General features: G+C 39.7%; 1 protein-coding gene across 2 annotated transcripts; it reads right to left on the reverse strand.

The window, feature by feature from the left end:
• Nucleotides 1-1,858: 1,858 nt before the first annotated feature.
• On the reverse strand, nucleotides 1,859-19,549 carry EBAG9 (estrogen receptor binding site associated antigen 9). 2 transcript variants are annotated; one of them, XM_034065071.1, is made up of 8 exons: nucleotides 19,404-19,549; nucleotides 13,718-13,893; nucleotides 12,712-12,809; nucleotides 9,333-9,411; nucleotides 8,931-9,089; nucleotides 6,825-6,932; nucleotides 5,860-5,951; nucleotides 1,859-2,394 (listed from the first exon to the last, which is right to left on the reverse strand). In XM_034065071.1, the coding sequence occupies exons 3-8, from the start codon at nucleotides 12,792-12,794 to the stop codon at nucleotides 2,274-2,276; spliced, it is 642 nt and encodes a 213-aa protein (XP_033920962.1). In that variant the 5' UTR covers nucleotides 12,795-12,809; nucleotides 13,718-13,893; nucleotides 19,404-19,549; the 3' UTR covers nucleotides 1,859-2,273. The 2 variants fall into 2 exon arrangements, with proteins under 2 accessions (XP_033920962.1, XP_033920967.1); XM_034065076.1 differs by lacking the exon at nucleotides 13,718-13,893.
• Nucleotides 19,550-20,224: the final 675 nt, after the last annotated feature.

Below are 20,224 nucleotides of genomic sequence, written 5' to 3' on the forward strand. Positions count from 1 at the left end.
GTCTTTATTAATAGTAGAACAATGCCCCAGCTAAGTCAGCTAAGACCCCCTCGCACTTTGAATCTAACCTGAAGCTCTGTGAGTTAGCTCTGCTAACTCTTGTCCTAGTACCCTTTTACCCCTGTGGGACAGGGTCTAAACAACTATCCTTTCCCACAAATGAAACAAGATATCGATAGTGCTCCCTAGCTCGTCATCCTTCAAGCCCTAGCATGTTTCTCTTGGGCTTGTCCCTAACAGCACCAGTGAAATCCCCTCCCCCCTTCATATCTATTTTAAAGCCCTGTCAATAAGCCCTGCTAACTCCTGCCCCAGTGTGAAACTTCCCTTCTTCTCTGAAGCATGGTTGTTTTCGACTGTGTATTTACCCCACACATTTTACTAGAGGAATTCCAGTGGAAATACATACAGTAAGTGTACAAAAATGGAATTTGAGAAGTGCTGTAAAATGAGAATTTTCACACTAGCTTTATTAACAGGACACAATTTTTGTTCAATTATACTACCTCTGCAAGTATAAGGTGTGAGGGTTTTTTTTTTCTTAACTGTAGGAAGACTTTCTGCTGTAAATACAAATTTAAGACTAAATGTAAGTGATGAAATGGCTCCCCTGTCTTCATACCCACTTGCATAGAACCATAGAATAGTTAGGGTTGGAAAGGACCTTAAAATCATCTAGTTCCAACCTCCCTGCAATGGGCAGGGACACCTCACACTAAACCATATCACCCAAGGTTTCATCCAACCTGGCCTTGAGCACTGCCAGTACCTCACCACCCTAACAGTAAAGAATTTCTTCCTTATATCCAATCTAAACCTCTGCTGTTTAAGTTTTAACCCTTTACCCCTTGTCCTATCACTACAGTCCCTAATGAAGAGTCCCTCACCAGCATCTTTATAGGCCTCCTTCAGATACTGGAAGGCTGCTATGGGGCCTCCCCACAGCCTTCTCTTCTCCAGGCTGAACAGCCCCAACTTTCTCAGCCTGTCTTCATATGGGAGGTGCTCCAGTCCCCTGATCGTCCTCATGGCCCTCCTCTGGACTTGTTCTAAGAGTTCCATGTCCTTTTTATGTTGAGGACATGAGAACTGCACACAATACTCCAAGTGAGGTCTGATGAGAGCAGAATACAGGGGCAGAATCCCCACCTTTGACCTGCTGGGCACGTTCCTTTTGATACAGCCCAGGATACCGTTGGCTTTCTGGGCTACAAGTGCACACTGAAGCCGGCTCATGTTCACTTTCTCATCAACCAACAACCCCAAGTCCTTCTCCACAGGGCTGCTCTGAATCTCTTCTCTGCCCAACCTGTGGTTGTGTCTGGACCAGGTGCTGGACCTTGCACTTGTCATGGTTAAATTTCATGAGGTTGGCATCAGTCCACCTCACAAGAGTGTCAAAGTCCCTCTGGATGGAATTCCTTCCCTCCAGCGTATCAACCGAACCACACAGCTTGGTGTCATCGGCAAACTTGCTGAAGGTGCACTCAATTCCATTGTCCATGTCACCAACAAAGATGTTGAGCAAGACCGGTCCCAGCACTGATACCTGAAGGAGCAGCATGCACTGTTGTTGTGTGGTGATGCCACTGCAGTGTTATGTGTAAATGGGCAAGGCAGCACAGGAAGCTGCAAATGACAAAGTGACAATAGTGCCACTTCAGTGTTCAGCTTTGACTTGTGCTCTACCATAGCATAACCTACCAGGAGTACATTTAGTCGCAGGTCATCTAGAACAAGCGCTTTTCTTCTGCACATGTCAAAATATGATCACCCATGGAAAACATTGAAGTATTTATAAATACCTTTATAAAAAAAGGCAGAAGCAGACATTCTTTACCAGGCAGCAAGAAAAGGGTTCTTTAAAACTGTTTAATTACATGTTTCAGGTAAGCACAGACAATAGAGTAGATTTCCCACCACTGAATATTTACATTCTTTTCTGTAAGCTTCAGCTGTTCATTAAGAGTGTCTTTCAATCAACATCCCTGCTCAATAACTTCTGCTGCAAAGAACGGTGCTGGAATAGAGCAATTGCAGGAATCATGATTCCATCAAGGCATGATTTTCTGTGGGCTTTTTCTCCTTTAAGAGAACCAACTAGTAGTTCAAGGTATTTTAGGAGAATCCTGGATTCCAAGATGACCTGAAGAATGCACTAAAACCAAGCAGCATGTTGAAGTCCTAGAAGTACTTAAAATCAATACCAATATGTATGTTGCAGAGCTGAAATTCTCTTCTTCACTGGCACTGCCATTGATGCCTGGTTTCTGTTAGGACAGTTTTACACCAATTTTGGTTTGTTCCTTTTTCATTAGCCTCTGGGCCTCTTTCTCCATTTTCTTCCGCTGCTGCTCTGCTGCTCTTTTTTCTCTTTCTGCTATCTTCTGTTGTCTGTAATTAAAGAAAATGTGAATTGCTAAATAACAGGAAACCAATTTTTAGCATGGTCATACCTTAATCATTAATTAATGTCATTACATCAATAAATAGATTGTTATAACTAATCAAACAGAGCTGCAGTTTACTGTAGTTAGGCTCAGAACAATTACTCTTTTATTGTGCTGAAGTCCTGTGTTTTCTCCAGATTAATCTAGTCTTGGGCAGTAATAATTGTTCAATTATTTTACAATCTAAAAGCCACTTAATTCTCAAAGATTGAGAGTAACAGAATCAGTGAGAGTGTATGGCTATTATAAGGCCAAAAGCTATTTAGAAAAAGAATAAACAGCTCTCTAATGCTTTGACTATTAAGATTACCTGTTTCTTCAAATTCAGACCAAACCACTTTGACTTGTCTAGAACACCACTTTATGTCCCACTCTCCCTCAGCAGAAGCATCAGCAGTTATCTTCTTGGTAATGGAAGTACTACAAACTTCCCCTCATGATCATGTGAGACGATAACTTCTAACACTCCCTTTCACATGTTCAGGATCTGTGTTGTACTCTTGTGATCAGTACAAGCATAAACAACAGTCTTTAAGAAAATGAAGTAAGAGTCTTCAGCTGTGCATCCTTTTGGCATTTTTGCTCATCACTGCTATAAATCATTGGACATCACTATTAGCTAGCTCAAAGAATTTGTCTACAGAAAAAGGTTTCCAAGTTCCACAAATATAGAGCTGACTAGAGCAAACGGCAAAACTAACACAAAGTTCCACTCATTTTGTTCCCCGCTACAGCTACAACACATCACTGAGTGGCGCAGGCTCAACAACCAGATCCATATCACGAGTGGCACATTATAGCTCTCTCCCCTGTATTGCGTAATTAGTATCAGAATGGATTAAGGAAGTTACATTTTGAATTCAGTTTAGATATTTAAATTTTACTAAGTAGCTTGCAAGAGGACTCTAAAAACAAACATGAAGCTTCATTAACTTGAAAAGGTGGAATTTAACACCGATTGAGTAAAGATAAAGCTTGTTTAGTAAAAAGGAATAGAGAAATGTAATTGACAGGGCAGTAATGCGTTAACTTTCAATGTATCTAAATTACCTGTGCACATCCACATAATGATGCAGAAGGGGAAAAGCTGTACATACACCAGCCAGCATGTTAAAGAATTCTAAAAGTTACATGAGGTGCTAAGCAATGCTATTCATTTGCCGTTCTGAAGTGAGGAAAGTCATATCAGGTCATGTTTCTTCTCCCTACCAAAAACTGCATACTGCTGAACTCCTCTGAACAGAGAAGTGGTTTCCATGCCCTCTACTGGCCAAATAGTTTTACTGGACTTCAGTTACACTCAAGTAAGAGAGACCTTCAGGTCACCTCAAACGGAGGAACTAAAGTCATCACAAAAAATATAAACAAGCAGCTTGCTGCAAAGTGATTTCCTTTCCACTGCTCTTTTACTCAGTCAACATTCAAAACATTGAGCTCTATTCCAAACTTCCTTTCTTAGTGGAAGAAAAGCCCAAGACAAACTGCAGCCATATCTGACTTACTTTTTCTGAGTTCCAAAGCAAGGACTTCAGCGGCTTTGGATGGAATAATACAAGTTGTTTACGCCAGAAAAGTATTCATGCCTTCCATTTAGTCTTTTACTTCAACATAACTAAAAATGCACCAGCACTTAGCTTAACTGTTCCCAATGGGAGAAACCAACTTATTTGGTATTAGAAAGTCTAAAGGTACAGAAATGCATCAACGATTTGCAGAAGAAACCAAGTTCTAGCTAACTTCAATTAACTGAAAATCCAGTTTATCATGTTCTATACTGATTCAACACTGACTGGAAAATTTCAGTGTATTCCAGCCCAGAACATGCTGGGAAGTGAGGAGAATGCTCCAAAAGCAGACTACAAGACCAAGATGCAATCTTTTACTATTAAGAAGAAACTCCAGATCACTTCCTTACTACAATCTGTTGGAAGCAGAGCCAGTCCTGTCAAGTGCTATACTTAAGTTAAATGTCAGATGTTAATTACACCACAGATGTCTACTGCAAGAGAAATTGTAAGTCCTGAAGGTATCTCCTATCAATCTTGCTAGAAATCAGCCAGCACTTTCCTCAATGACAATCTCAACAGTAAAGATGGCAGGCTGGAATTGTTAGGCAGGTTCAACCAAACAGGATGACACTTGGAAAAATGGAGTTTGTGAGAAAACTACTTTCTACTCTATCTAAAACAAGTCCCTGCTTTGGAAAGTTTGAATGCTTCTTTTCAGATTCCTGAAAATGTCTGTAACCGAATGCGGCAAGGGTTAAGTAAAGTACAATACAGCTTCTGCAGTCAGCAAAAGTAGTTGGTCCATTTCTCAGTTAAAGATTAAAAAAAAAAAAAAAGAAAAAATCAAAACAAACAGCATTTTTCACTCTTTCATTTTCTTTGTCTGATGCACCATAAATTGTCTCAACAGACTACACTTCAGAGAATTAAGCCCTTACTGAGCCTACGGGTATTCTTTATGGGAAAAGGTATTATCTTCAGAATAAAACCAGCCCCAAGCCACATCATTCACATCACAAAGCTCATACTCCTGTGATCCATTAGTGAAAGACAAGAGGTGGAAGAGCTTTAGCACTGAAGTTCAAAAAAGAAATCAAACCCAAGCTGTTGACCAGAGTTTACACCTACAGGTATCTGATTAAGTTCACAAAAATATTTGCCTTACAACCATATTCTCACACATGAAGCTGCTGCAGAGGAAGACTGACACTATTAAAATTGTCTTGAATTTATTGTCTACCATTAATGCATCAAAAGGGCGCTGGTTGACTTCCCCCTTATTCTACTGGTTGAGAAAAGTAAACTTTCCCAATGGTTACAATAACTAGTTGACCAGAATGCTTTTTTGCAATTTCCCCTACTATCTCATCTACTAAATTAACTATATCCAAAACGCATTCTGCCCAGTACCAATTACTTAGAGCTCAGATGAATGAAAACCATTTGTATTAAGAACTGATCAACAATTCTTAGGCCTTATCAGAAAGGTTACAACAAATCAGCCTCCATTTGATTCTTTCACATCCGATTATGACACCGCTGACAGAGAACCAAGAAAGCAAACTTGAAAACATAAATATGTTGTTATGATGCCTTGTGAACTGTACAGGATGAAGCTGTTTGTGTTATGGTTTTTATTAAAAGGATAAATTTCTGACTTTTATTTGGTATGGGAATTAGCTTATTTCATTGTGAGGGTGGTAAGGCACTGGAACAGGTTGCCCAAAGAAGTGGCAAATGCTCCATCCCTGGCAGTGTTCAAGGACAGGTTGGACAGAGATGAGGCATCCCTGGCCATGGCAGGGGGGTTGGAACTAGATGATCTTAAGGTCCTGTCCAACTCTAGCTATTCTATGATTCCATGTGAAAAGTTTACATGGTGTTACATTATTTTCACTTACCTAAGAACTTCTTCTGCCTGCCAGGCAGCATCTTCCTCTTCTTCCCAGGCATTAGTATTTTCTTGCCAAGTATCCAAGTCCCCCAGTTCAGGCTGAAACAAAAGAAAATGTGAAAAAATGAGATAAAACACTTAGTTTACCTTCAATGCCTCAGACTTCTAGAAATGTTTGAGATATGATGATACTTTTCAGCTAGTAAGTTGAGCAGCTGAAATGACTAGAAAGTAGATTTCTGGAAGCTGCATGGACAAACCAACACGTATATTCACATGTTGGTGTGTCCACTGTCGCTTGAGTTCTGTTTTTCCTCACTAGAATTCCCTTCCTGAATTATCTGCATAACAACCTGTCTAAGGTTCTAAGCTTCTGTACTGCTTTCTGATGAGACCCTTCTGTCCACTATGTTAAACAAAGCAGAAGCACCATTAAAGAAGGCAGATAGGAAGGGAGGGAGGGCATCTCCCTCTAAATAGCCAGGCTGTCGGGTAACCAGTCTATTTTTTAAAAGGCTGAAAAAAAAAAAATATCAGGAGACTGTTAGAACACAATCCCTACAGAAAGGTAGGATTTTCCCTGCAGAAAGTTAAAAATGAGTCCAAGGTAACCCAGAAGCTTTCAAAAAGAAAAAGAAACAGAAAGCTTTCTACCTTTCTGTTACAAACTTAATGTGTAGAATCAGGAAAACCCCATATGTATAATCTCCTAAAGCAATGGACTATACAAGTGTTTGGAAGTTTCTTACCTTTTCATCACTGATCTGTTAAATTTCTTGGTAGAATATATTAGTTTAAATTATATCAGTTTATCATTGCTTTGAACCAAATACTCAATTTTAAAACAGTTTACATTATTCCACAACTCTTCCTCTTGCTTCCCACAATGCAAACCTTAGGCAGACTATTCATTCTCCTACACAATAGCCATTTAACTGTCAAGTATAAGATCAATACTTAGAACATACTTACAGACTGGTGAATAAAAGGAATATCTTGTGTAGCTGCTAATCTGCTAGAGAATCCCGTGTTTCCCTCTGGTATCCCAAAATTTAAAGGCTCTCGTTTTTTAATAACTATCTGAAAATATTGGAAAAGGAAAAAAAGAAAAAAAAGGAAAAGTGGTGAGACAAAGCACTGCACAGGTCCCTTGGTGTTCATCTAACTGTGCCTGTGAGGATACAGATATACAACACTACACAGTGCCTCAAACTTGTTCAGGATCTGGGAGCTGTAAAGCCAGAGGAACTGGTGAGAGAAGCTAAATTCAAAAGACACAAATACTCCCTCTTTCCCCCACCAGCTTTTACTTAAGTCACATGACTTAATGTGACTCAATCTGTGATTACAGATCTAATAGACACATCTCCCAGTACTCGTATAAGCTAATAATTACATGACATATTCCTTGGATAAACCCTGTTTCCAGGGTTTATCCAAGGTTTTTTAGTATTACACAGGTTACTGTGTAATACTACTCTTGAGGATAGTGCTGTCTGCATAGCTATACTGCTTTGGAACATGGAGCTCTGTTAGCTACTTCAGTACCATACCTGTGCAGAAGTTTCAATACCTGCAGTGTAATTCACTATCACATTAACTGGTAAAGCACTGTACTGATTTGGCTCAAAAACACGCACTAATACTTCCCTGAAAAGGCTTATTATTAGCAAATTCAAGACAGTGGCTAAAATCATGTATTCCTTATGTGTCTGGAACTCAAGATATGAACTTACTTATTTCATTCAGCCTACTTTAAGCCTCTGCCAATTCCAAAAGAGCCAGATTCCCAGATCCACTGACTGTACAAATGCTAATACTAATGGCAAGAAAGGAAACAGACTAAACCATCTTATTTAGCAATGAGAGACACTGTTATTTGACGGAGGTTCAATTTTCGTACATTGTAGATAGGAGTGGTAACACCAGTAGATTCCACCTCTGATGCTGGGATTTATTTTGAGCTCAGATTTGAGATGGAAACAAACACGAATTCCTATTTGAGGGTGGCAACAAGGTGAAGTTAGCAGGAATGTTTTTTACAGTGCCTGCAGTCACCCCTAAAGGTACATTTAAACTAAACCCAGTATACAGCACTCAAGCAGCATGAACTCTTCTTGAGGAGAAATCCATCTCTGCAGAGGTACCTCTGCCTCCAGATTTTGAGAAATCAACATCCTTAGCAGAATTTGTTCCACAGAATGCAGCAGATCCTGCATGCACAGAAAATTGACTCCAGTATCATCTCCAGGTCATAGGACCACAGGAAGATTCAGGCTGAAAAGGGCCTCAGGAGGTCTGAAATACACCTTTCACCTCAAAGCACTGTCAGTTCAGAGGCTGATGAAGGTACTCAGGACTAATCAACCTGGATCTTGAAAACTTCCACAGATGGAGCCTGCACAACCTCTCTGGTAACCTGTTTCACTACTTTGTTGTGAAAAAGGTTTTCCAATTGACTCAAAGTGCCGTAAGTACCCAGCTGGAAGACTTCTACATACAAACAAATCTTGCAATTACCAGAAGCTTAGTCAGCATTTATTTACAGTGTCCGTGCTCTTGTGGATATGCCCCTCTGTCGTCCCCATAATAAAAATGGGTATCTGAAGAACAAGCTATTCTGAAATAGCAGCTTCCTAATTCCAGCCTCCCCAGTATAACCTGGTGAATTGTTTCCTGAAACAGCAGTGCTGCTACCTCAAACTTCAGTACAGTAGGACACGGAATGTCTCTGTTCAAATAACAGAAGGGAATAAGCACAAGTATCTTAGTGCAGTAGTTCCATTTTCAGAACTTAACTTGAGAGTTCTCACATTATATTTCCCAGAGCCCTCAGGCTATGAAATCATAAGTTTTCTGTAACACTAAAGGTATAAATGTGAACTAGCATTACATTCACCAAGATCTCAAAGAGTCAGTATTTTTAATTACACGTTAGACTACCTATCAGCACCTGATCTCATTTCAATAGGACAGCTTAATTTTGCCAGCAGCACTTTGTCTGTTTCCAATTTATTTGTATCCGAATTTAAAGGAAGGTAACCCTTCCGTAAGCACAGTTGAAAGTGCAATACTTACTTTTTGAGTTTTTCTTATAGTTGGTGTCATATCTTTGAAATAATCAGGTTCCATTTGTTCCAAAGGATTCTGCTGAGCAGCCACATTACCATTACCACCTTCAATCTTCACACTGGTAGGTGCATCTTCATCCCATGATGACCAGTCTTCTACTTCAGGCTGAAGAGGAAGTATATGGTACAAGTTAATATTATCTGTGAGTAAAAACTTGTCTTTATCTTGCCAAGATATATTCTTCATATAATATAGCATATATAATAGTAATATAGTAATAGCATATATCATATATAATAGCATATATAATAATAATATAATAAGATATATACTGATCACATTCTAGGACTGGTATAAACACCATGTTAAGAGATTATTTATAAAGTGACCTACTGCTTAAGCAATTACCTGTTTAGGAACAGATGAATAATCCACTGTGGTTGGTAAAGTTATTTGGTCTCCACTTAACTTTCGCCCTCTTCCAGACCTGAAAGAAAAATGTAGGATTCCTCCAAGCTCTGAAAACATGAGCACTAAGTTTAAAAAGAACAAAAAGGAAGTCTGAGAACAGCACTACTGAAAATAGTCATGTCTAAAACATTCAGTCCTTAAGCTACTTTAGTATTACCTACTGCCAGTAAAAGTTTGCTAAGCAAAGGAATTTCATCACGAATTGAAAGTGGTGTTTACAAGAATTTCCAATTTACTTTTTAAACTGCAGTGGAAATGGAGGAGAAGCAATTTTAAACTACAAAAATTAACAAATTAACTTCATTACTTGCATACAGACAGTTCCCATTTTTAGACTGTCAGTGCTTATAAAGCAAGCACTATTGATCTACATCTGTTTAATGATAACCATTTCTATTGTAAACTCAGAAGTATTTCTACTTGTCTTAGATGCTGTGTCTAACAAACCACTTTTTATGTTGCTTGATTTGAAAGCCCCTCTAAAGCACTTCCCTTCAAAGTCTGAACAGAGGTATTACAAGATTATGCAAGTCAACAGCTTCTGTTCAATACATGCTTCTACTTACTTAAACAACAGTTTTAATTAAAGCATTTCAGCAGCTGCAAATAATTTTCACTGAACACTAATGCAAATAAAGCACCTACATGTTTACTTAATGACACCATTCAAAGATCAATAATAATTAAAATATTCCTAGCTGACATTCACTATATTTTAAAACCTTACAACACAAGAGAATGAAATTCAAGGTCACACTCATGTTTTACCCCAAGTTATGTAATTTCCTATAGCAAGGCAGTCATGTAACTGACTTTATACAGCTTAGAAAACTTAACTTTTTATTACTACTGATGAGAATAAAACTGGGAAATTATAATTTTGAGTTCACATCCAGTATTTTTACTATTATAGAACATGGTTACCCTGCTCTTGCAGGGGGGTTGGACTAGATGATCTTTCGAGGTCCCTTCCAACCCTTGGGATTCTGTGATTCTACCATTAGCTTAGAATTGCCAAATTGCCTGTAATACCACCTCTGGCACATGCTGGTGAGTGGTTATATTTTCTTACTTTAAGCCCAACAGATTCTTCCTTAAGATCAGGTGCTATAATCAAAATATTCAAGTTTTATATAAGTAACTCTAGCCCCCTTAAAAACTGTTCCTTTAAATTGAAAAGCAAGTCTAGGGGTAAAGTGAAAATGCTGTTTCTTCAGACACATTAGAGACTTCCAGTTCTGGCTGACTAAATTTAGTTGATGTCTCTAAGGAAAACCCAAGCTTGGAAACATCCTTCAGACCTGTACAACATGTGTATCTTTAATACTATGCTAAGCCATCACTTCTGCAATTACTTCCCTATTTATAAGATGTAGAAGACTCCAGCAAGTGGTTTATAGCAAATATTCATCTAGCCAAAATGATTACACTGACAACAGCTTCTGTCATACATGGGAAAGAAAGTGCTATGCAGGGCAGCACTGGGGAAGACTATGTATCTACACTTCTTTTTCTACAACAGGAATAAGACGCTGCTCTTGGGTTTTGTTTCTCTTTACTAATTAGTAGCAGCCAGATTTCTCAGCTGGAGAAGCTATCTAGACATTTTTAATAGAATAAAATTTAATTTCTTTTTGTATCTTTTATTTTCTGGAAACACTGGATTCACTCAGGCTTTTATTAAAAGTTTTAACTAAAGAGATGACTAGTACCACATGTAGGCTTTACGCTACCAGGAAGATGCATGATCTCTACAGGCATTTGTTTAAAAGAAAACCTAATGTAAACTAAATAATCTAAATAAGCACAAGTACATAACCACCGATTCAAAATGCATGTTTAATTAAATCATGTTTGCTGGTTATCGGGCACACTCATATGCAGGGGAGCATTACAGGAAAAACGTGTCCAAGCTATGCTTTGCAGCTAACATTAAACAGGAGAAACATCTGTAGTTAATAGACTGAACTAATTTCATCCACTGACTTGCTTATGTGAAGTATTTTAAATTTTCATTCTATCAACTAACTGCTGTTCACAGAAGAAAAGTTCTTTTTACTTTCGAACAGTTCCTGGCTGTTAATTTCAAGGATTTGTTTAATTCAGAAGTTGAAAAACTGAGGAAAATACTGTCATTACACCTACTAAACAATTATCTGCTTATAAAAGCTATCTTAATGCTTAGAGAGATGAACAGTCTATGTAACACAGAAGCTATCATCAGCTCAGTGTTTTGATTTCTTTTAGAACTTATACAACAAGCATTCTTAATTTAATTTGGTATTGAAATCACAGAACTAAGGCTGACATCTATGCAGTTGTAGGCAGCATTAAAATATATCTTTGTAAAGCTTCACTATATCTGTAGTAAATTTACCAACCAGTTGAGAGCTGCCTCCTATTCTTGGGATAAGTAAGGTGAACAGGAAATAGACATGTAATTTATGTCTACCACACATTCTGCATCTGATTTAACCTCACAGGCAAAGTAGTAGCCATCATACACAAAACAATACATTTCTCTAAACAGCTATGTGTTTATGTAAAACTGCATTCTGTAAGAGTGGGAAGAAGCAGCAGTACTTCCCATGACAGCAGAGCTGAGAGGTACCTCAGGTAATCTGCTCCTGTTCTATTTAACTCTCCTAATATACAACCATAACTCTTGAGAGATTTTGAATGCTTCTAGGTACTACACTACTGTGGTCATGGTCTACAACTCAAAAGAACACTATGTATGACTTACAAGAGTAAACAAAAAATAAGTTCTATTCATTAAGAAACAAAGAAAAAAGTCTCCATGAACTTTAATCACTCTCCTCCAAACTTTTGAAAGAACCTTCAACAGGCAGAAGAATCTGAAGTCTCAAGCAACTGTTTCTTGACAAAGCAGGATTAGCATCACACATTTATAATGAAAGCTTACTGACTGATGACTTGATGGGTGCTGCTGTTAATTGAGTCTCTTAAAAAACAAAGTACCACTTGTCAAGTACTTATAAAAAATGCAAAGAACAATTCTGCTTTGACACGGGATATTTTTAAAAGGCATTTTTAAAACCCTGTCATAGTTGTTTAGAAAACACTCAGAGCTATCATACCACAAAGTATACTCACAACTGCACAGCGTAAACTTTTGAATTCTGAAGGAATATGAAGATTAAAGCATGAATGTTGACTTAGTTTTTATCTTTGTTTTGCAATTAGTAAAATCAGAACTGGGAAAAGTGGTAGGTGGGTGTTGGGAGAAGGAAAGAAGTGCAAGAACCTATAATTAAAAAAGACAAGGTAACCAAATTAAATCACACTTGTTTACCTGCATATTAACTTTTTAATGAAAGAAAGCACTGCTGCCAGGCAAGTACAGATTTTAAAGAGTCGAAACTGTGTTACAGCCATGGTGAGAAACCCTCCCTGCAAAAGAAAATAAGTTAGATATAGAGGATTATACATATTTACATGGTTCTTAAAGTCAGCTTCTTAGCTGTTGATAAGCAAGGAGCATTCTATGAAACTATACTAATGCAATAAGAGAGAGGAGGTACCTGGAGCACAGACACTACCTACCTACTATCAGGAGATTTCAGTGATGTAAATAATGCAAGTACTGAATATATACAGCCTTTAAAGAAACAGCACATAATCATAGGTAAAGTCATAGTTAGAGATACTTTATAAGGGGAAGTGCAGGCAATCAAACACAGTGACTGTACAGCTGGCTGGTTTATGCACTAACAATGGCATGAGGAACAATAATAACAGAATAATCATCAGAAAGAAGCTCACACTTGCATGAGCAAGTCTTGAACATACAAATTATAAATATAGTCGTTAAATCAAAACCCAAAATTGGCTGGTTAAGTCTAGCTTCCGTTTTGATGGAAATGTATGATGAGAACAAACATTGTTTATTTTAGAACCAGTGTCAATGAAAAATCATCAGCAAAGAGACTGTTCAACCTGGGTGCACTATCGCAGCAGTTAACCCCTCGATCTATCAGTATTCCTGCTCCAGACTGGATCGTGCTGGCAAACCCAGACAAGAAAAAACAATCATCTTTGGGTGAAGCCATTTAGGCTTGTTTCAGTGGTGTCAATTTGATAATCTAGAGAATTCATACTCAGTATTTCACACTATTCCAACAGATTCCCTTACACAAGTTACAAACTGAATCAGAATAATCTGCTGTACTTCAAGGATCCTTCTCTCTTCTAGAGGTGAACATTTCAGAGTAAAGAGTAAGAGGTTAGGCTTCACAAATAGCTTTTCATTATATACGTCTACACGTGTAACAACATTTTCTCTTGCAAGTTTAACATACCTCCTGGTGAGAAGAGAAGGCAGCCCTGTGACATTTTCCTCAGGCCATGAGTACTCCATGGAAGGACAGCTTGATTTCAAATATGCTATGGCATTTAAATCACTTTCTATATTCCAGGCTTTAAGTTAGGAAGAGTCAGGAAGGTGGATCATTAGGTAGGCTGCTCCAATACTGCCCTGAGGATTTTATTAAAAAGTACATAATGGGATTTGTGAGCTTCATGGAGCTTATTTTTTATCGGTGCTCATTTGTTAGATAATGTAACTAGTATTAAACACTATATAAATATAGTCCTGGATTCACATTGCTTCACATACAGACCAGATCTTGAATTTCTGCTGAAAAATCATTACTAAACAATCAGGCTCTTTTACTGTACAAGAGAAGGCTTAAGTCAATGAGTAAATGCTAAATTACAGACCACACTACCAAGCTCTAGCGCAAGAGAAAGGCCTCGTAGGACACATTTCACCTCTACTTCAACACTAGTATTGTCTTAGTCTCCTTTCGTAGAAGACTTAAAAAATTTAGAGAGCCTTATACAAGAGTGGGCATTAAATGGGCTTTTGATCTAACAGGAAACAGTCAAACTTCCTACAAAGAAGCAAGAACAGCAGACACCATACATCACATTTAGGTTTTAGTTTTAAAAGTAAGACTAGCATTTCATATTGTGCTCAAGCACTTCCTTACCATTTGGAATAAGCAATTTTGACAATATCTAGGTGACAGAAGAATGGATTAGTCAAGGGTTTGGAACTGAGAGGACTGGGAAGTTTACTACCTAAGTGCAAAATTAAAACCAAACAATACTCATGTATCAGTTACATATATTATATATATATATATATAACTGATAACACCTCCGTTTTTTAATTCACCCCCATTTTTAATATACCAAATTGTATACTCTATTGGCTCAATATAAACAACAACAAAAAAGCCCCAACAGAATCCACGATGTCTGTCTTGCAAGCTTGTGAAGTCCACTGCTGACAAAAGTTAGCCACCAGAACTTAATCCTTTTGTCCCACATCATTCCTATACATGAGTGACTACTCTTCCAGTATCATCTGTATGTCTGTTTGCCAGGGTTTAATAGCTATCAGGTAACTTGCCCCTTTCCACTTTTTATGTGTCACACAAAAGTTTCTGAGATGAGACACGCAACCACATAATGTATTTGTGTTAGAGATGCATTTCACTTCAACTCTGGCAGTGCTGGGTCCTTCAAGACAGTAAGTACTGCCTGGCTTGCCTCTTCACTGCAGTTTTCCCAATTAAGTTAAGCTCTGGACACTACAGGTAGTATGTATGATGCACAACCAGTTTCAGCAACAATATGTTGCCAAGTAGCCACAGCAGTACTAGCAATCATCTACCTTTAAATTACTTTCCTCAGTGTAACTAGTTTTTATACTGCCAATTAAGACAAGAAGCAGTATATATACATTAATTTTCACAATATGCTAAAAGTTGTTTAAAACAGGATTGTGAAGAAATTATTGGCTCAATATAAAGACAAGGCAAGCATTCTCCCCAGTGTCTGAAGTAGCACTTAAAGCATTTGCAGTGTTGCTCTAAGGACAGTGCTACCCAAAAAGAAAAGTTAAAGGTTATGTAAAGGTTTTGAGGGTTTGGGTTTTTTTGTGCCTTTGGGGTTAGGCTTCGTTAGTTTGGTGTTTTTTTGTTTTGTTTTTAAATTTAATTAATTTTCTCAAAGGTAAATAATTTTATATTCTGAAGCACTAACATGAATAAATATGCACACATGGAACCTTAGTATTTCTTCAGTTTACTGCAAACTTAATTCCCCTGATACCATTACACTAAACTTGTGTAATGGTAAACAATTGTGTAAACTTTAAGTGAAACAATGTGTTCATTCTTTTCTTGTCCATCTTTCTCAAACACTGTCAATAAGCACAGCCATGTGCTCCTTATCTCATGAATGGGAAATAATACCAGACAGCATAATGCTTAATGGCAGGGCCACATGTTTCCTTCCTTTTTCTTAAGCCTGTCCTTGATAATCAATCCCAAAAGCAGCTACAATTACATCAGCAGCAAACTATGATACAGGATGGCACAGAGACATATACAGTCCTATAACATTTCTAAACAGATGGCAAAAGTGAAACACTAGACTAGAATTTGGGAAATCCGTTAAGACTGTCTGTCAGCCTGATACATTGTTGTGCATAACACACCTCATGCCTCAGCTTCCCCTTTGTAAAATGAGATGGAACTTTCCTTCACCCACTATTGAGATTGCTTCTAATGTATTACATTTACCAACTTCCTGTCAACTGAACTTTTAAGTTCCATTACAACAGAAAGTGAATAAATCAGGGCATGTATCCTAATTAATTTGATTCTATCAGTCAATGCAACAGTTTTGTAAGACACTAAATTGAGCTGGAGTTTGACTCAGCTCATACTGCTTTTATTGGTAAAAAAAAAAAAAATCACAGCAGTTGCTTACAGGGAAAATGAGCACAGAAAGGATTAAAGCACAGCGGCAGTAAGATATGAAACACATTAGACCCACATCAAAAGAATGAGGCAACTCATCCCTCAAAACATTTTATAGATCCATAAAAGAAATACAGTGAAGAGAGGGAAAGTTCAGAAGTTTACTGAACTGAAGCATTTTTCAATTGCTTTCAGCCTGCAGCAATGGCCTCATTAGAACTCTGGCACCTCTGACTTCACTGACACAAACCCTCAAATCATTCGTGGCACATGTAATCCATCTGAGCCAGTTACTGTGGTTCAATAAGCAAGCCTTACTGGCCATCACTGTACAATGAGCATGTTGTCATGTGGGGAAGCACTTCCTCTTTCATAGGTAACTGCACATACCTAAATGTGCCACTTAAACACTATTTCATAAGACCAAGACAATTCTAAAATAAAGTCACTTTGTGGCACTAAAATCGCTTTAGAGGCTTGTTCCTTCTTAGAGAGCTTAGCTCCTACTGTCAGTGAAAAAGATGTTAGAACACTCACAGAACACCTACCCTTCTCTCCTCTGTTCTTCTACAATGAGGAATGACTGTTACTGTGTGGTTTTATTTAGGGGTCACCATCTTCAATTTCTGCCTTAAATTACCAGTGCTTTCTGAATTACATTCTTTAACATCAGCTCGCCTGTGACTCTACAATGAATACATGAAGACACCTTGGTAACAGTGACTTTAACTTACATTAAACACAGCTAGCTAAATAGCCAAAGGATGCTGTCTAAACCGAGACTAAAAATAATGTCTGAAACAGAAAGGTTCCCTGCCAACTACATATTTACATAAGCAGCCACAGAAAAAGCCTCACCCTTCTAAAGCAAAATCAGAAGTTCACTTCCTAGTACAAAAGACTAACATAGCCTTAAGTGGTTATACATGTCAGCACCAAATTCCCACAAAAGCACAGCTGAACCAGTGTGTCTTCACTAGCAAGTACCATAAGACTAGTCCAAAGTTTCACTGGTAAGGACAGGATTTCTTAGAAGTTTATTTTGTATGAAATTTTACAAAAGTAGAGTGGTCACATCTACCTGCAGATGCCCAACTAGTTTTATAGGGAGATGGAATTCTAAGAAGGCTACTAGACAGAGCTAAAAAACCTATTTATTTTTAAGCACACAAATCCTCCTCCAAATCATGTACATGACAGCATGTACAAAGACTTACTGTATTTTAAAAAGGTCAACATAATGATTCAGGAACAGCATTCAGTCAGGTACTGAAAGACACAATCAGCACCTACTGCATTTCAGAGTAACCATGAGTCTTGTAGCCTAATAAGCAGGTCCTATTCCCTTCTTCCTGACAGATTTTTGTATTTGTTTGAGTTTTGTTTGCTTGTTCGTTTATCACTTTATATAGAGACATATTTAGAACACAAAGGTAGAAGGAAAGAATTTGTCAATGTCTCCAACACCTAGCTGATAAACAGAGAGGTTAAACAGCAACATGACTGAACTCTGAAGCCATGCTACTGTGGCATGAGACAAAGGAGCAGAATCCAAAGGAAAGATTAGGAGGCACCTCCTGTCTACCTACAAGTAGGTAGTTGGTGGATTTCCACAATATATACCGTAGTTCCATCACTAATGCTCCAGGTAGCTGGGAAAAGACTACTCTACCTGTGAACTAAGTGATCCAAGGTGCTCAAACCCAGCAAGAGATTTCAAGACTATCAGGAGCTGCAGAAAATACCGAAATTCAAGATGGATTGTGTGCTTCTTTAATTAAAGGCAGTAAAAACTGGTGCATGCTGATGATTACCAAGTTATTCCTGGACACCCAACGCTCCATCACGACATAGAGAGTTTCAATTTTTTCTAAAGTGTGCTAGTCTTAAACCCACAAAATTTTTACAGTAATACCACCTCATCTCACCCCTCCCTCTGCAAAAAACATAGTTCCAATCTTGTTCACATGAAATGAAGCTCTCTGTTTTGAATTAGAAATTCTAACTTCTATTTTTATAAGGCAATGTTAGTTAAAATAAAATCTATGTCCACTGACTTATCAGACAATTCTTATCTATATAAACCACTGCCTTCTGAAAGCCAGCATACAGAACACAAGGACTGAAGTTATGCAATCCCGTGATACTTCAATTTTGTTCACGTTTGCAAAGTCTTTGACATAATGCACTAAATCACAACACTGAGAAGTTCTCAGGCACAGAACCACAGTTCAAGAGACCCCAGTTCTGTTCCAGTCATTATTAATCATCCTGGACTTTAGTTATCTGTAGCTATATGGAAAGCCAGAGATGAAAAATTAACACACCCTCATTGTCAGTACCATAAAATCATCTTGGAACATTAGCTGTCTCGACAAGCACCTGTTATTTACAATCAAGATACACTACAAGACACGCTGTGCAAGAGGGCTTAAAGACATCTCTACAAAGCATGTCAGTACCTCCAGAAGGACTACAAAGCAGCAAGCTATGCTGTTTACATGATATGTGCAACGCAGACACATTGAGAATTCATGACCATTAAATACTGCCCCCCCCCCCCCCCCCCCATTGTACAGGACAGCCCGGGCTCAAGTGTTCAATCACAGGCAGCACCGAGGCCAGACGGCAGCACCTAAGTTTTCTGTGACCTGTTAGAGATTCTTAAGTCTTTAAAACTGTACTAAGCAACTTTCACGTTAACTTTCATGCCGTCTGTCAGTCAGCAGAAAAAAAGGAAAACCTCACACTAGGTAACCCCAAGAAGCGCGGTCCCACAGAGCACCGAGAAACACCAGAAATGCTTAAACCTGCCAGCTCTGACAGTACGTGCTCCCATCCCCTTTTCCCAGCGGGTACCAACCCCAGGTCCCCAAACGCTGCCGATCTACTCCTCAGTCACTTTGCTCAGCCCGTAACGTGCCCCCGGCCCGCCATGCCCCGCAACAAGCAGACACGGGGTGACCGAGGGCCCCGTGCTCCCGGGCAGGCCTGCCGGCGGGCGAGGCCTGCGGGCCGCAGGTGCGCCGACGGCCACGCGGCGTCCCGAGCATGGAGGGGAACGGGGTGGAGCGCTTCTGGGGAAGAACAGCGAGGGCCTGCCCTAAAGCGGGAAACGGCCGAGACCGGGCCCCTCACCAGCCGCGCCGCGGAAAGGCGAAGCGAGGCGGAAGCGAGCACCTGCAGGGGAAGGACGTGGGCCGCCACTCACCTGCCTGTCGCGGAAGGGCGCTCCGGGGGAGCGGGGGCGCCAGGGGCCGCTCCCGCAGCCTGCGCCCTGGCCGCCTGCCCCTCATTCAAAGCCGGGTGCGCGCTGCCACCCCCCACGCCGCCATGTCGGCCTCCGGTCACCCGGGAGATGAGCCCGCCTCTTCCGGCCGCGCCCCTTCCAAGCGCGCCGCTGACCCACACTAACGCTCCCTCCGGCGGCCATAGCTTCTGCCAGAGGCTGCGGTCCGGAGCGGGTGGCTGTTGAGGCGCCGAGACCTCTCCAAAGGGGCACACCCGCCGGCAGTCCGCGGCCTCTGCCCCCTGCCCCAGCCCGCTCTGCTACGCGCGGCACGGCTGCTGCCTCGCCCCGCGGGAGTTCGAGAGGAGTCTTTGTCAGCCTGGGGAGCTGTGATAAAAAGCATTGGTCTTTAATAAATCAGGGTGCTACATCGGTGGTTGTAAAGGTAGCTCAGTTGTGGTTGGCTAGATGCTGAGCTGTACATTTGGAAACTGCTAAAATGTACTGTCTGAAGTAGCTTCTGACAGGGTGTAGCCTCAGCTGGCAGTGGGTCCTGGGGCCTTGCCAGTGTCTCCATTTGTTCATCCAGATGCCTCAAGAACGGGCTTGTGTGTGTGTGAACTGGCTGGCCTCCGGGCACAGTTTACTCATTCCCTGACAATGTGCAGAAAAGAGAAGGAGGGAGATGTTCAGTAACGTGTGATTTTTCCAGATCTCTGTGTGTGCCTTCAGCTGTGTTGCATTTTGACAGTGCAGTCCCTGCTCACTGGGAGGCCTAGTCAACTTGCAAAGGCATCTCTGAT

The sequence above is a fragment of the Melopsittacus undulatus genome, chromosome 1 (genome assembly GCF_012275295.1).
Source record: "Melopsittacus undulatus isolate bMelUnd1 chromosome 1, bMelUnd1.mat.Z, whole genome shotgun sequence".
NCBI lineage: Eukaryota > Metazoa > Chordata > Aves > Psittaciformes > Psittaculidae > Melopsittacus > Melopsittacus undulatus.

Coding starts and splice junctions, on each gene's coding strand:
- EBAG9 (XM_034065076.1), bottom strand. CDS start 12,794: ATGGCTGTAACACAGTTTCGACTCTTTAAAATCTGTACTTGCCTGGCA. Junction 9,090..9,332: donor ATTCATCTGTTCCTAAACAG/GTAATTGCTTAA, acceptor CTTCCTCTTCAG/CCTGAAGTAGAAGACTGGTC. Junction 5,952..6,824: donor TTCCTTTTATTCACCAGTCT/GTAAGTATGTTC, acceptor CTTTTGTTTCAG/CCTGAACTGGGGGACTTGGA.